This window comes from Xenopus laevis, chromosome 5L (assembly GCF_017654675.1).
Source record: "Xenopus laevis strain J_2021 chromosome 5L, Xenopus_laevis_v10.1, whole genome shotgun sequence".
Taxonomy (NCBI): domain Eukaryota; kingdom Metazoa; phylum Chordata; class Amphibia; order Anura; family Pipidae; genus Xenopus; species Xenopus laevis.
In genome coordinates this window covers 56,553,914-56,571,722 of record NC_054379.1, presented here as the reverse complement: position 1 = coordinate 56,571,722, position 17,809 = coordinate 56,553,914, and the positions used below count along the sequence as shown (strand labels likewise).

Below are 17,809 nucleotides of genomic sequence, written 5' to 3'. Positions count from 1 at the left end.
TGTGCACAAATACATCTCTAAAGCACAATTCTTCTGCATAAACTGACCTGCTGTGCGTAATAAAATAAAAATGGATTAAAAGGCTGTTTCTAATATGTTTTATTTTTCTCATAGCTTTTGCATCAGATATTTAAGTTACAGCAGAAAAAGTCTAGTTTGCAGATTACTGTCAAGGTCACTGGGGTCATTGTATAAATCAGAAATTGCATCCTGCTGAGTTTCTGATACACCTCTGCCTGCCTCCTGGTGTGCTGAAGTGATGACTAGCTTACATATTCTTCCATACAAGGGTTTTTAACAATCAGAGAAAACCACAAACCCATCACGACCACCTTTACATGCCCTTTTATGCAATTTCATATTTTACACAAGGTTTAAGATCACTGTGCTATTTTTCTAATACATAAGGATATCATATTATGTAGTTTGAAAACTCAAAGCTTCCATTTACTCTGCATCAGTTACAAAGATGATATATCTATATACCTGTACTGAATAACATTCATCTTTTTTAAACCTTACTTACCCCCCAAAACCCTCTCTGTAATCAGGAGAGTGACATTTAAGATAGATAATTCTATATAACCAAACCTATTTATGCCTGTCTTTTTTTACAGCGAAGGAGGAGTTAATTATATGGGGGTTTATTTGGAAGATCAGATTATAGTGAGAGTATACTACTTCTTCAACATAAATTCAATGAATAGAGCTTGTACTTAACATACTTTTTGCCTATTGTTTTAATAAGGAAATATTTATGGTTTTTATTTCTTGCTCTTAAATGGGCAAAATTTGAAATTGACAGTCACTATTAGAATAATTTTGAGGTGAATCCTATCATTGTGTGCTTAAAGTACAAAGTCAAATGGAATAAAAAAACAGTTAAAAAAAACACGAGATACAAACAATGATGCAGCAGAGTACATTAATTGAAAAAGTTGCATTTTACGCATCAATTATTGGTGCAAGAAAAACCGTACGATTAACAGCATATTTTTACATAATCCTATAAAGGGACCTCATTAGAGCTCAGTAGCACAGTCCAACTGATCTATTAATGCAGTAGTAAAAACCCATGCTTTACCTCCTACATATATTTGTTGGCAGACAAAATATGCCCAAATGTTTTAGTTATTGCTTTAGCAGTGTCTTCTAGACAGAAAATCATATGCTTCAGCTTAGCATAAATTGCAAGCTGAAAAGCATTCAACAGCTGCACAAATCACCCTTCGAATTGAACAGGGGAAGGGACCAACAGATTAAAACAATAATATTAATGCAGATCACGAGGTTAGAACAAAGATTTCCCAACCTCAAGAAGAATGGTAAACTTTGCATGTTATAGAGCAAACATAGTTTTCTTCGTTCAGGTCATAATTAAAAGTTAAAGTTTTTACACACCAAGACATTTTTCCCTACTGCCCAAAATATGACTTATGACTCAGGCGGGTCCCACTTAACTTGGTTAAAGGAGAAGGAAAAGTATAACCACTGGAGGGGTTCAAATGTTATGCATCCCTCAGTGATAATAACTTACCCGAGACCACTGGTTGGTGCTCCTGTTATTAGAGAACAATACTGGCCCATGGTAATTCTGTAGGTGCACCCTGGCACAGAGGATAGATAAGTCATCTTTTTTCCTTCAAACTTTGGCTTTTCATGATACTGTGCACATGCACTTGGACCGGAATGTAGAGAAGACCCAGAAAGATCATAACTTCCTGACGATTCTGCAGAAGTACCCAGGGGCCCCAGAAGTTTTCACCAAACAGGAGCACTGGCTCTCATGTAAGTGGTAATAATCACTGAGGGGGTGCCTAACATTTTGACTCCCCTCAAATAATTATACCCTTTCTTCTCCTTTAAGTAAAATGTGTGTTTGGTCATAAAAATTTCCTATGCATTTCCATCCATACTCACAAAGTCAATTATGATCACAAGTCACACTCTTGTAGCATGTTCATTTTTGCAATGTAAATCTCCTTAAGGAAAAATCTTCCAAAGAGTGACTGAGTTCAACCTCACTGTGTTGATACATTATCTGTAGGTGTATAATCTCTAATATCACATCTCTTGTATCAGCGAAATGATGTGATGTAGAGTCTTTAATGCAGAAATAAAAAAAATTGGCTTGATTTCTCAAACATTGAAATAGTGTGTGGAAAGAAATAGGTGGGGGACTAAACCTACCCCTATATTTTTTTTTAAAAAAAAACTAAAGTGATCAACTGTTCTATAGAGAAATATTGCAAAGAATTTTTTTTAGTTTTTTTTTGGTTATTTAACATTTATTGCTTGAATTTTCTTGATTTTTATGCAACCAAAACTTGCTCCAAGCCAGGAATTCAAAAATAAGCACCTGCTTTGAGGCCACTGGGAGCAACATCCAAGGGGCTGGTGAGCAACATGTTGCTCCAAGCTACTGGTTGGAGATCACTAAAACAGGCATGGGTTCTATTATGCAGAATTGATTGAAAAAATTGAATTTTTCACTTAAAAGGTAGATGACCTTCCCATAATGTTATTTAAACTAAACAAAAACTTGTAAGAAAAGCAAAAAAACTAAAAATCTCCATCTCTGCGAGAAGGCTTAGCTTTCACTGATATTAAACTAAACTTTGACATATGTCCCAAGCGACTACAATTGAGAAAACCATGTGTACTAGCCAAAGGACAATTACCGTTATAGGGGATAGTTGTCTGCTATAATAAATATATGGATAAGGAACTGAATGACCACATTAAGGCACAAGACAACAGGTATTTTCTAATGTTATTTTGATAATGAGAAATCCAAATTTTACAAAAGTACATCATATTTTTTTGTTGCAGATTTCATGTGACAACTAACATCTCTATGAACCACTTATAACTGAAGACATCACCAAGCGCCTTAAGGATACATTCTACAGTACATTCATGTTTCTTGTAATATGAATTATGTATTTTGGGGTTTTCATTATCATGGCCAACATTTTCTTTCCTTTGCCCTTTACAGGATCAATACAATATCTGACCAAAAAAGTGGGAGACAAGTATATAGTTTTGTAGGCAGAACTACTCAAACATGACACAATTGGTTCTTAGGCCTGGGGCTCAGGAGACATTTTACATGGCACAGTGGAAATAAAATACAAGGTTTATGTTAGCTGATATATATATCCACTAAAGCAGAATATGCTGCCTTTAAAACTGTAGCACTTCTTTAATAGCTTGCTCAAGGCCACTTGGAAATTCTGTACTATCCTTCACATAGCTCTTTAAAGGGTCTTTAGTTTGTAAAAGGCTATAGGAAAGTACATTGTCACAGAGACAGCAGTTGGTCAATCAAAGCCTGACCTCAAAATTCTGCTCTGTAGTGCATAGTAAAATGACCTTTGTATTTATTTGGTAAACACCACAACTACCTAGCATTCACTGAATTAACATGCATTGCTTCAAAAAGGTAATGTAAATCTGTAATAGTACATTAAAGGAAAACTATACCCATAAATTAAATATTTGAGCAAAATATAGTTTATATCAACTTAAGTGGCATATTAAAGAATCTTATCAAACTGGAATATATATTTAAGTAAATATTGTCCTTTTACATCTCTAGCCTTGAACTACCATTTTGTGATGGTCTCTGTGCTGCCTCAGAGATCACCTGCCCAGAAATACTACAACTCTAACTGTAACAGGAAGCAGTGTAGAAGCAAAAGACAGAACTCTGTCTGTTAATTGGCTCATGTGACCTAACATGTATGGTTTGTTTGTGTGCACGTGAATCATACAATTCCAGGGTGCTGCCCTTATTTTTTAAAATGGCTATTTTCTATTTATGATTACCCAATGGCACATGCTACTAAAAAATATATTATTCTGAAAATGGTTTATTTACATGAAGCAGGGTTTTACATATGAGCCGTTTCATGCAATATATTTTTAAAGAGACCTACATTGTTTGAGGGTTATAGTTTTCCTTTAAACAGTGGTATTTGTTTTGCACTTTTGCTGAAAGTTTTCTTCTAGAAAGCAAGTAGAAAAATGGTTACTTACTGCTGGGACCAACAGTTTCTTGACCTCTTCCACTGCTCTTTTTAACTTTATTTCTGCTCTGTTTTGTGCATCTTCAACTGTTATCAATACATGCAGATCTTCATTCAGGTGCTCCCAGTTAGGCTTGCCTCTGTTTTGTTCCTCCTATAATAAAATATATCATGATAAATAAAACAATGACTGCTCAATTTTTGCACAACGGAAGCATAACTCTCATCAAAATAAAGATTCATAAAGTGAATCACTAACTCTGTTACGATGTTAGGCATATTAAATTTTGTGTTCTCCACTGCACTTTGCACGCTTGTTCTCGTATTGCTCTATACATTGTTTAATAGAGCCTTTTCAAAAATAAGAAAAAACAAAAAAAACAAACTATGCTTGAATTTGTTCACAGTTGGCATAGGAATGAAGCATTCCAGGAACCGGATATGTACAAATAACAAGGTACAAATAGCAACATACAGAATGATAGCATTCACTTATAAAAGCAATTTTTATATATAGTATATGCAGCAGAATATTTAGCTATATAAAGCTGTGTTTATATTTAAAGGAAAAAAAAAGTGTATGACCACAATAGTCTGAAAATCAACCAATGTAGAGAAATACCTGTATTTATAAAGCTGTGTATTTTTTACCATAATTTTTATATGTTTTTTATGCTGGGAATGTCCTTGCCATCTGAATTTATCCCACTGACATGAATTGAATAAAGCTGGCCATACATACAGAAATCCGCTCGTTTGTCGAGGTCGCCTTGAGGTGGGCAATATCAGGCTGATCCGATTGTGAGCCCATATGGCTGGTCAGAATGAGGACATCATCAACAAACCATTGTGGCCTTGGATCCGACAGGATTTTTAACCGTGCCCGACATCTGGCCATATACGATATTCGGTGTGTGTATGCTGGGAGATGAGCTGACTGATATTGGCAGAAGATTGCAGAAAATTTTGATCGCGCTTTTGAAAACACCTGAACATCAGCCATGGTTAGTGCCAACACATCAGATACAGGTAGAATTCAGTTGTTTCTACCTGTATATCGGATGATTCAGCTTTACAAGTTGTCATGTCTCCAGCATACGCTTTTACCATATTTGGGATTTCCCTATTCATTTGCTCGGAGCTCCCTCCTCTGGACACTTCTTGTAAGTGCACAACGTCACTTCCTGTATATACATTCTACACCTCCATAAGGCTTATGGCAGAATTTGGACTAATCAGGCTACTGTACTGCCACCATGTGACCTAGAGCAATGCCTTGTGGGAGCCAGGACTCCATTTTACAGACCATGCTGCTGGAAGAAGCACACAGTTCTGCATCTCCCTTATGATAGAATCGCTGGTAAGGAAATAGTTACACCAAAACACCCCCACAGCTGCCAGAAACCCCAGAGACATTGCTACAGAGACATTTATGCCAGTATATATATTTTATACTGCAGTTATATGTTCATTTGCATGTTTTTATATAGTTCATTGCAAGCATACTTATTATATTTTCTGCTGTTTGTATTACAGTTTCACCTTATTCCACTTGCCTATTCAGTAAAATCTACAGACTCCAAGCTTAGTCTCTTTATTGGATTGTGGGAAGGTTTAGCTGCATGTCGAACTACACACTGCCCCAGGGTAATACGTAGCGAGGACAGAACAGTGAAACAGCGCTACCTCAAAGGCGAAATTGAACTGTATCTCACTGCATGCGCAGTGAAACAGCGCTACCACAAAGGTGGGATTGAACTATAACTCACTGCATGCGCAGTAAAACAGCAGCTGACACACAAGTGATTAAACCAGCTACGCTGCAGGCTCAGACAACAGTATATTACAGTGATCCGGATACAGACACTGCTATTAAGCCACTACAGCTAAAACAGGCAAAGGCTTATCCAGCATCGCATAATGTCACAGAAGAAGTCATCTTCACTAGTGACCAGGTCCCAAGTTTCAGGCTCCTCTCATCGCTCATCTGTTACCAATGCAGCCGCCATTGCCCGCGCAAAGGCAGAAGCAGCAAAGGCCCGTGCCGCCTTTGCAGAGAAGGAAATGGAGGCAAAGGTAAAGAAAGCACTGTTAGGAGCAGAGAGTGTACGCTTAGAAGCAGAAAGGGAAGCAGAGAGTGCACGCTTAGAAGCAGAAAGGAAAACAGAGAGTGCACGCTTAGAAGCAGAGAGCGCACACTTAGAAGCATCTCTAGAAAAACTGGCCATAGAGAAAGAGGCTGCAGCGGCGATGGCAGAGGCAGAAGCTCTGGAGATGATTGTGTACCCTAACAGTGAAAGATACAACAAAGTGCCTGATCTGGAGATTGAACCCCAAGATCCACTACAACGCACTAGAGAGTATGTCTACCAGCACTCCAAACAAGACACAGATTCTCTTTCAGCACAGCAACCAGGCCAACATGCTGCTCCTGAACCAAGCCAAGGATGCCATACACCTCCGAAGGCCATCAGCAAGCTGCAATTGCATCAGAGAGACCACGTTGAGCAAAGTGATCCTGCCTACAACACCCACTTCAGCCAGGTACCCAAGCCTAGGGTTAACCCTGTACCTACCTCCTCAGCTGTGTCACAACGGTATGTCACAGTCCAGCCTAAAAGAGAACCTCCAGACAGGTATGACTATACAACACCTTCTCACTATTACACTCATCCACCTACTTATCCTGATACTAACCAAGTCACAATGGACTTTGCCAAGTTCTTTGCACGGCGCGAGCTAATCACAAAGGGACTTGAAAAGTTCAATGACCGCCCAGAAGGCTTCAGAGCCTGGCGATCCTCCTTCCAAAATACTATCAAAGGCTTAGACCTTTCATACAGTGAGGAAATCGACCTCCTTATCAAATACCTAGGAACTGAGTCTGCAGAGCATGCCAAAAGGATCAGAATCATTAACATAAATCACCCAGAGACTGGTCTCAGAATGATCTGGCACAGACTTGATGAGTGCTATGGCTCAGCAGAGGTTGTAGAAAATGCACTCTTCAAGAGAATTGATGACTTCCCTAAAATAACCAATAAAAGTTACCAAAAACTTAGGGAATTAAGCGACTTGTTAATGGAACTACAAGTAGCCAAAGCTGAAGGAGACTTACCGGGGCTTGCATTCCTGGACACAGCCAGAGGTGTTAACCCCATAGTACAAAAATTGCCCTATAACTTACAAGAGCGGTGGATGGCACACGGGTCAAAATTCAAAGAAATGCACAATGTTCCATTTCCTCCATTCACTGTATTCATGGACTTTGTATACCAACAAGCCAAGATGAGAAATGACCCCAGCTTTGATTTCACTTTGCCACATGCCACCCTTTCTGTACCTAATACTTGCAAAGCAGCAGTAACAGTACACAAAACTAATGCTTCCTCTTTAGATTCTTTTCACAGATCTGCAGAACCTTCTCACGAGGAGACAAGGTACAAAGACCCTAGTAAGCAGTGTCCTTTACACCAACTGCCTCACCCTCTTCTGAAATGCAGAGCCTTCAGAGAGAAGTCCATAGAAGACCGCAAAGCTTTCCTAAAGGAACACAACATCTGTTACAAGTGTTGTTCATCAGCATCTCATCTTGCCAAGGACTGTCAGGTCAGTGTAAAATGCACAGAATGTGACAGCACATATCACAACACAGCTTTACACCCTGGGCCAGCCCCGTGGACTGTACCTTACACCAAGAGCGCCAGCAAGCATGGCGGGGAGGAAGATGACAGTGCCACAAACACTACAGAGGTCAGTTCTCATTGCACAGAAATCTGCAACGGTGCCATAGGCAGCAGATCCTGCTCCAAAATTTGCCTGGTCAAAGTATACCCGACAGGCCAAACAGATAAAGCCATTAAGCTCTATGCGATCCTGGATGACCAGAGCAACAGATCTTTAGCCTGCCCAGCCTTCTTTGATGCATTTAATGTCAAGGGCCCAAACACTCCTTACTCTCTAAAAACATGTGCAGGAGTTATCAAGACAGCAGGAAGAAGGGCATCCGGCTACCAAGTAGAGTCCATAGATGGGAAGGTATGTCTACCCTTACCAACTATAATCGAATGCAACCAGATCCCCGATAATAGATCCGAAATCCCTACACCGGACGTAGCTAAGCACCAGGTACACTTGAAACGTATAATGCACTTAATCCCTGAACTTGACCCCAAGGCTCAGATAATGCTTCTCCTTGGAAGAGATATGCTACGGGTCCACAAAGCAAGGGACCAGATAAATGGCCCTCACAATGCACCTTATGCCCAGAAGCTAGATCTCGGATGGGTCATAATAGGAGACGCTTGCCCAGGAAGCATACACGCACCAGTCTGCATAAACAGCATGCTGACAAACACACTAGAAAATGGACACCCCTCCATTTTCCCACCATGCCACAACCAGTTCCTAATAAAGGAAAAACCTTACAGCACCAGCCTGGTACACACACCCCCAAACATTTCCGATGATAATCTCACCCGTGACAGTGATCAAGATCATTTGAGATGTACAGTGTTCCAGAGAACAAAAGAAGATAACCAATTAGCAATGTCTATTGAGGATATACTCTTTCCAAAAATAATCAAACAAGAACTAGTTAAACACGATTCAAACAGTTGGGTCGCCCCTCTACCTTTTAGGTTCAGAGATAACAACCCTTCCAAGGACATCACAGAGTACTGTATGAGGGTGCCCACCTTGGGCAACAGTCCTTCGCCTGCAGTTGCAATCCACGGACTCAGTCGTTCTGCCCAAGAAAGTGAGGTACAGTATGGGTCAGATGTCAGACCATTAGTAGAAAGAAACTTCTATGCAGATAACCGCTTAAAATTGATACCTTCAAGCAAAGCTGCAATCAGTCTTCTCAAAAGAACGCAGGAAGCACTCGCCTGCTCCAACCTCAGGCTTTACAAAATAGCTTCTAACAAAGTAGCGATTGAAGCCTTCTCTTCACAAGACTATTCAAATGATTTAAGAGACTTAATCCTCAAAACATCTGATTGGGACAACCCGCTGTCTCCTGACAAAAAGAATTTGTGGGCAGAATGGAGAAGTTCTCTAGCAACCTTTTCCAACCTTTGTGTTACACACCCATATGCCCTAATACCTTCTACAGAACAAAGCCAAAAACTTTGTGTGTTCTCTGATGCTTCTGTCAAAGCCATAGCTGCCGTAGCATACCTCAAAACTGTGGATATCTATGGACAACGCCACACTGCATTTGTTACGGGTAAGGCAGAACTGGGACCAATTCCCGAACACACTATACCCAGACTGGAACTCTGTGCTGCCGTTGTAGCTGTAGAGCTAGCTGAGCTCATCGCAACCGAGACAGGCACAGAGCCCAAAGAGACTGTTTTCTTTACGGACTACAACCTAGCAGACCACGCTGTTACAGCAAGTCAGCTCAAAGACACAACTTGGCTCACAGAACCGACATCCTTGTGCATCACAAGAAACAAACCTGTCCCTAAAGACAACACTCTGAGAAAGCGTGACCCATTCTTTGTCCAAACTAGCCCATTGAGAGTAGGAGGCCATCTTGCGAATACCTTCTGGGACAGATGGAGAAAGCAATACATCTCAACTTTGCAGCCACTTTGAAAATGGCAAACTACCAAGCCCAACCTCAAACGAAGTGATGTTGTTCTGTTGAAAGACTGTCAGTCACAAAGGAGTGAATGGTCCTTGGGTCTTGTCACCAATACATTTCCAAGTGAGGATGGGAGAGTCCGTAAAGCTGAGGTCAAGACCTCCAAGCAAGGAGAAACCAAATTGTTCTTCAGACCAGTGACGGAACGAACTTTATTGTTGTCTCCCGAAGAAAGTGGTGGCATCCATAGATGCCAGACGGGGAGTGTCATGTCTCCAGCATACGCTTTTACCATATTTGGGATTTCCCTATTCATTTGCTCGGAGCTCCCTCCTCTGGACACTTCTTGTAAGTGCACAACGTCACTTCCTGTATATACATTCTACACCTCCATAAGGCTTATGGCAGAATTTGGACTAATCAGGCTACTGTACTGCCACCATGTGACCTAGAGCAATGCCTTGTGGGAGCCAGGACTCCATTTTACAGACCATGCTGCTGGAAGAAGCACACAGTTCTGCATCTCCCTTATGATAGAATCGCTGGTAAGGAAATAGTTACACCAAAACACCCCCACAGCTGCCAGAAACCCCAGAGACATTGCTACAGAGACATTTATGCCAGTATATATATTTTATACTGCAGTTATATGTTCATTTGCATGTTTTTATATAGTTCATTGCAAGCATACTTATTATATTTTCTGCTGTTTGTATTACAGTTTCACCTTATTCCACTTGCCTATTCAGTAAAATCTACAGACTTCAAGCTTAGTCTCTTTATTGGATTGTGGGAAGGTTTAGCTGCATGTCGAACTACACACTGCCCCAGGGTAATACGTAGCGAGGACAGAACACAAGTGTTTTCGAATGATCTTTGCAGGAAACATTTATTGCCACCTTTAATCTGTCGGCAGCTCATATCTGCCTGTGTATGGGGACCTTAACAGTCCTAAGGGCTATAAGATATTGGCATGAATAACAGTGCCTGTCCACTGGGGGCATCTTTATAAACACTGCGATTTCTTTTTAGTTCTGGAGTTTTACAATTGAAAAGGGCACTTTAAATACTCATTAAAGCATTTTCATGATGCATAGGGGAGACAAAGTAAAAAACATCTTTTGATGGTTCTCATCTTTCAAAGGTTTATTTCACCCCCCCCCCCACATAGCCATTCCAAAGAATAAAATTTGGTTAAAATAATGAGGGATACAATCATTAACAAAAGCATGGAACATTGCAGGTAAATCCGTGCACAAAGTGCTGCTAAATTTATTCTTAAACTACTAACTTAGGGTCCATATGGCTACAGTATTTAAAGTGCCCATGTTATTTGCCTGCAAGAGGCACTAAACCTGGAAATGTAATAAAGTAGTAATGCAGTGCAATTGTTTAGCAGAACAAGGGTCCCTGTGTGTAATTTATATTTTCCAGGGATGACAAAACCCTATATTTTGTGCTCCCTCTACCACTTTTTAAACAGACAGAGATGTATAGAGAATAAGTAAAATAGGTTATATAGGTTAGAATAGGTTAGAATTTCCTTTGTCCAACACAAAAGAGCAATGGAACCAGTTATAAAATGAATGCAGGTTGATTGTGTGCCTGTTAAATGAACATGTCTTCAGTGTTTATAGTGGGGGGGTGGGGAGTATGATCAGATTATGAGGAAAAATGCTGACTTGGCATATCGGCTGATCCACCATGCACCCACAGGGAAGGGTGCGCAGGCAGGTGAAGTTTTCAGTCTAGACAGATAAACTAATCTAAAAAGATTGTCTGCCAAGGGGGCACAAATGTCCATTTGTTTTTTATGTGATTTTACACATAGAACAACATAGCTTAAACAACATAAGCAACTGCCTCAAATGATGCCACTTAACTTGCAAACGTGGGTAAACAGATGTAATGTATAAGGCTGGAGTGACTGGATGTGTAACATAATAGACTCCAACTTCCTGCTTTTCAACTCTTTTGGTTTCCACTGACTGGTTACTAAGTAGTAACCAATCAGTGACTTGAGGGGGTCATAACGGTTGCTTTTGAATCTGAGCTGCATCCTAAGGATCAATTGCAAATTAAGTGAACAGTTATGTCCCATGTGGTCCCCCTTCAAGTCGCTGACTAACTCAGAATTAGAGAGCTGAAAAGCAGAAAGTAGTATTCTGGCTATTATGTTAGATATCCAGTCACTCCAGCCTTTATACATTACATTTTTGGCTAACTAACTATATTAGAAACATTTTTTATTTTGCACAGCCTATCTATTTATCCAGTTTTTATTTTTACACTGAACTTTTCCTTTTAGAGATGTGATGGATTGGAATCTGTATACTACCAAATCAAAACAAGCATCTGAGCTATAAACCCTGACAAAATCAGATTTTTTTCTTAATTAGCTGGAAGCATTAGAAGCATTGCCCTGTGCAGAAAAGAGGATTCAAATGATACACTAATTATCTGTTTGAACAACAGCAGCAATTCTGTAACACTAAGCATCAGAACACACCGATTGTCCTAACCCCTGCTGATACACAGCTTTAATTGTGCATTTATAGCCAGGGAAATTAGCAAAGACTCCTACTCCTACTGTGCTTCTAATGGCAAAAGTTCACACAAAGGAAGTTGCACAGGATATAATGTCCAAGGGAAAAAAAAAAGCACGTCTGTGTACAGCTCTGAATGCAAGCAATTATAGTGTTCGCTCTACAGAAACTGGTTGTCCAAAATCGATTCCTGTCCTCTGTGTGGACACTTCCTTTGCCCTTCACTTTTCATAGATGCAGTCATATCTAAAGTGGACACTTGTACAGAGAAGCAAAGTCCAGGCATTCTGCATCACGTATATGTTAAATAAACTTGCCCTGTTCTTTCTTGCGAATTTTGAACCATTACGCTGTATCTGTGCTATAAAACCATTGGTTCTGGATGCAGTCGGCCAAAGGGGCATAAAGGAGTAAATTGCATGTCCCTGCCAATGATGCCTTATGGGAGAAATAAAACATTCTTGGTATTTAGGCAGTGCTATGTGTATGGTATGAGACAAGTAAATACCTTCTGATTTCAGAAGGCTCACTTTGCAAATTTTAAAATTCAGTCTATGTTCCCCAATGATAATTTGCCAGTGAAGACCAAAATACAGTGAAAATATTATGCCAAATTGTAGTAGGCCTCTTAAGTAAGTGTACCAAAAATTTCATAATTTGAAATTTTGTTGACAGACTCTAAAGAAGTATGAAGTAACTTATTTTGTGATAAATAATTAATAAGTGCTTACATTCAGTAAGAATTTCATTTAAATCTGGTTGTGGCACACATTCCACATGTCCTGCAAATCCATTAAACAGATCACAAGACTTTCTACATAACTATAGGTCACTGGTAACTATGTTATGGGGGCTTAATTAATGCCTTTTCCCCCATACCGTTGTAATTTAAAATTTCTGCAGATGTTTGAGAAAAAAATCAGCAAACCTCTTTCATAGACAGCTCTGCATGGCACAGCACAACTCTTCGTATTACTCCCCATGCCTAGTTATCCTACCTACTGTACTGGGCTGTGAAACAGCATTTTCAGCATACATGGTTCTCTGATGACAGATTGTCCCTTTACACTGAGAGATCAAGTTATGTCTGTGATCGAACAAATAAACCTTTTTCCCACTCATGTCATTGATTTCTCTGCTGATACAACACTTACAAAAAAGAGAAATAAAATCACCGCCCTTGACTAGTGTACAAGGGAAACAAACCCATAACTCCAAAGCACCATATCCCATATATGTTTTGATTGACCAGCTATTAAAAAGTGAAATTTTGAATGCATAATTATACTGTATGGAAGAAAAGTTAATAACAGATACAAATCTTCAGGACAATTTTCTTGCTGCATAGTTGTGCTTCTAAATAACAACCATTACTGGGTACATTTATTACATATAGAAATCCAATAAACTATTATAATCCTGCAGGAGGGTGTATCGCCTCATGAGACTACATCAATTATGCTGGGTACTTTAGCTTTGTTAGATCTACAAGAAGATGTACTTGCAGAATGAACTTAACCTATTTGCTCATACAGGAGGGCCTTCAAAAATTACCATTTTACTCAATCACAACCTGCTGAAATACAGCAACCCTGAGCTTGATATTTCTGCCAGTGAATTTCCTCAATATGAAAAGTACAATTTATTTGTAATAGCAGAAAATGAATTACAGAGCATTATGTAGAAGAAACCGCTAGCACAAGGACATTTGCAGAAATGAAATACAACTAACTTTTTAGTCCATGTAAAGTCACTCCTTATGTTTACTTGAAATACGTCAGTCTAAAATTTAAGGAGGTCCTCCACAAATTTTAGATATTCACTGGTTTAGAAAAACAATGTAACAGAAGTCAGGGTTTACCTTTATATTTAAATCAGCTAGCTTGCAACATTATGTCATGATTCAGAATCAGGAGTGAATACAATTACATTTACATTTAACTTTAAAACCATTTAAAAATACAGTATACAATGAATGTGTATTGGAAAGTTGCTTAAAATTGGATTTTCTTTCCATATGCAAAAAAATCACAAACATCACATGAAAGATTTTTCACTTCATGTAAAAATATAAAAAGTTAATTAAGGTAGAGTGCTGTCCAATATATTCTATTAAGTGGGATGATTGTCCTAAAATATTATGTAAAATATTGATCTCATAAAATGGAATCCACAGAAGCAAGTGATCCATGCATACACATCAAAAGGAGGTCCACATATTTAGTATTACCTCAAAAGGTTTCCCGCATTTAAAACAAGGTGAGCAAAATATATGTGGCAATTATTTTCACAGGCCTGAAATGCTTACAACGTGTTAATGTAAAACTGTATCACCTTTCAATATATGCTTCAGCTGAATCATGTAGCCAGTATGAACAGAAATAAGGATCCACTACATTTCGCATCAAACAAAAGTAGCTAATTAACAGCTATTCTGGCTCTAACCAGTATCAATGAGACACACAATGCAGCTATAAGTTCTCTTGATGCCAGTACTCAACAACAACAAAGCCTGGCTGATGTTTCAGGGTCACATTCATAAATTCAGTGCTCTGCCAGACACCTATAATTAAACAGAAAAGAGAAACTAATGCCAATTTTCAAGTATGCTTACATGTGAGCATTCTCCTTTTTGTTTAGATGATTGCCACTCATTTTGTAGTTCTAAGTAGCTACATTTTTTGTTTCTGATTGCATAGCAATTAGACTTGCTCACTGGATTACAAAATAAAAATGCATCCAAATACTTACAATCTGGGCTATATTCTGGCATGGCTGTAAGATAATTAACTACTGCAACTGACTGTACCATATCAATTCACATACAAGGGGAAAGGCAAAGGGAGTGATTTGTAGATTCTGTAGCTCTGTGGGGAGAGCCGGGCCAAGGTAGTTTGACACCCAAGGCAAGGACTTCAATCAGCACCCCCCCTCCCCCCGTTCTGTAGGACCATTTCCCACCTAATCACTTAGTTTTTTTAATAAGCTAGCAGTACCTGTGCCAGCCAGCAGCACCCAAAATATTGCCCAAATCTGTACCTGTGCCAGCCAGCAGCACCCAATCTGTACCTGTGCCAGCCAGCAGCACCCAAAATATTGCCCCCAATCTGTACCTGTGCCAGCAGCACCCAAAATATTGCCCCCAAATCTATAACTGTGCCAGCCAGCAGCACCCAGTATTGCCCCCAATCTGTACCTGTGCCAGCCAGCAGCACCCAATCTGTACTTGCGCCAGCCAGCAGCACCCAAAAAATTGCGCCCAATATGTACCTATGCCAGCCAGCAGCACCCAAAATATTGCCCCCAAATCTATAACTGTGACAGCCAGCAGCACCCAGTATTGCCCCCAATCTGTACCTGTGCCAGTCAGCAGCACCCAATCTGTACCTGTGCCAGCCAGAAGCACCCAATATTGCCCATAATCTGTACCTGTGCCAGCCAGCAGCACCCAAAATATTGCCCCAATCTGTACCTGTGCCAGCCAGCAGCACTCAAAATATTGCCCCAAGCTGTACCTGTGCTACCTAGAAGCACCCAAAATATTGCCCCAAGCTGTACCTGTGCCAGCCAGCAGCACCCAAAATATTGCCCCCCCCAAGTCTGTACCTGTTGTGCCAATGCATTGCCCCCCCAAGTCTGTACCCGTTGTGCTAAACAATGCGCCCCCCCAATTCTGTACCTGTTGTGCCAAACAGCCCAGATCAGTCTGTACCTGTCCTCTCGCTCTCTCTCTCTGTTCTCCAATAACACCAGCCAGCCGCCACCACACAATTTCAGAACAGATTATGCCGCACCCTGCAGGCAGTGCGCCTGAGCCTCTCTCCAACGCGCCGGGCCAGACCAGGCGCACAGCTCCCTGCCTGAGTGACGACACCACGCCAGCGCGCCGCTTCCTACAGCGCAGAAGCGCAATTGCACATTTGTCTACTAGTACTTACTCTCTTCTTGACTTAAATAGCCAGATCCAGCCAGGGCAACTGTGCAAGTAAGAGGGTTGGGAAGCAGAGCGGAACTCTGCCGGGGCAGCCGCATTGGAGAACGAATGGTACCTTCAAGTTCAAACTTAAAGAATTTAAAAAAAAAAAACGGAAAAAAATGTCTTCTTTATCCCCGTATGACTGCACCCTAGGCGGGTGCCTACTCTGCCTACCCCTAGTTCCAGCTGTGGGTTGCAGAAGTGGTGTTCAAAATCACCTTTCACTTAATTGTTGGAAATTAAGAGAATGCTAATAATTTCTGTGCCATTTCCCTTGACCAGCATCCTTATACCTCTTAATCATTTGAAACAAATAGTTTGAAGAAGATTTAAGGTAAAATATAACTGCTCCCTTTTTACAACAGTTCATTCAATTTAGCTTATATAGAAAAGTGCATCAAAATTCTCCACTTACAAATAACAAAAATATTTGTTTTTTTCTTGACAGCGACATACCTGAAATGAAGCCATATTAATTTATTTAAAGAAAAAAAATTCCAACTCCCACTTAGGCTCACATTGTGATTCATCCCATCCCACACAGGCAGATGATCATGGTTTCCTTTCAATCTATGGAATCAGGTATGTCTATTAATTTTGGAAATTTGTGAAATTCAGTGATAATGCAGCTCTTTTTTTTCTTTTTTAACGTAAGCTGAAAGTGAATGAGCAAACGTCAAATAGAGGGCTATACTTTCCTGTAAAGCTATCCACCACAAGCCAACCACTGGCCAATGTAGTGCAGAACTTCTGCACATTCTGTAATTCTGAGCTTTCTGGATATCGGGTTTCCGGATAAGGGATCCTATACCTGTGCTATATATGCTCTGGGCCTAGAATTGTAATGGTCTGTTTATAAACACTGGACAAATTGGCACCTGGACCATAATCCCATGACAGCCAATTAAATGTTTGCTTTTATTATTCTACCTGCAGCTGGCTGAAGAAAAAAAACTCACCACTGGTGGCTCCTGGCTACTGCCCAAATTTGCCCATGGTTTATAAATCACCCCCAAAGCCGAGACCAGATTTTATTCCTGTCAGATGTTTCTTCTTCACATTAGTAAATGCTTGAGGAAGCTATATGATAAGCCCAAACTGGGCAAGTTCCCACACAGAGCAACTCACATTCATTTCCTTACAGCAGAACACTACAAGTATTTTTTTATGCTTAAGAATGTGATAATAATGCATGCTGAGCTCATAAAGCTTCAATTTTCCAACAACATATTGCAAATGTACACTAAAGCAGTCAGTCAGACAACACTATTTTCAGCTATTTAAAAAAAATGTTTCCAAATTTAGAATATAATCAAAACTCAAATTACTTTTAATAAGTTTGGAAGACTGAGGGCTATACATTTTTATAAAAGAGCAAGTATTGGATTTGGGGGGGAGGAGTTTAGTTGACAGGGTGGGCTAATTTACTAACATAGGCACTAAATTGCACCACTACGGTAGCCTATAGCAACCACATTGTTGCTTTAATTTTCTAAAGCTGACCACACATGGAAAGATCCGCTCATTTAAAGAGCCCCCCCCCCATATACTCACCTTAGCGAGATTTTTAAACTTGCCCAACTAATATCTGTCCCAACACACAAAAGTTTTCCACGTACCTGAAAAATTCAAATTGCCACTATCAACAGCATTCACTACCCAA

The 17,809-nt window shown here is 40.0% G+C and overlaps 1 protein-coding gene across 9 annotated transcripts in view; it reads right to left on the bottom strand.

Annotated features, from left to right (window-relative positions):
* Window positions 1–17,809, bottom strand: part of qki.L (QKI, KH domain containing, RNA binding L homeolog) — a 125,642-nt gene that overhangs the window by 26,779 nt on the left and 81,054 nt on the right. For all 9 annotated transcript variants that reach the window (XM_041562168.1, XM_041562167.1, XM_041562170.1 and 6 more), the window contains 1 exon segment: window positions 4,042–4,185. In XM_041562168.1, the coding sequence (XP_041418102.1) occupies window positions 4,042–4,185 (144 nt within the window).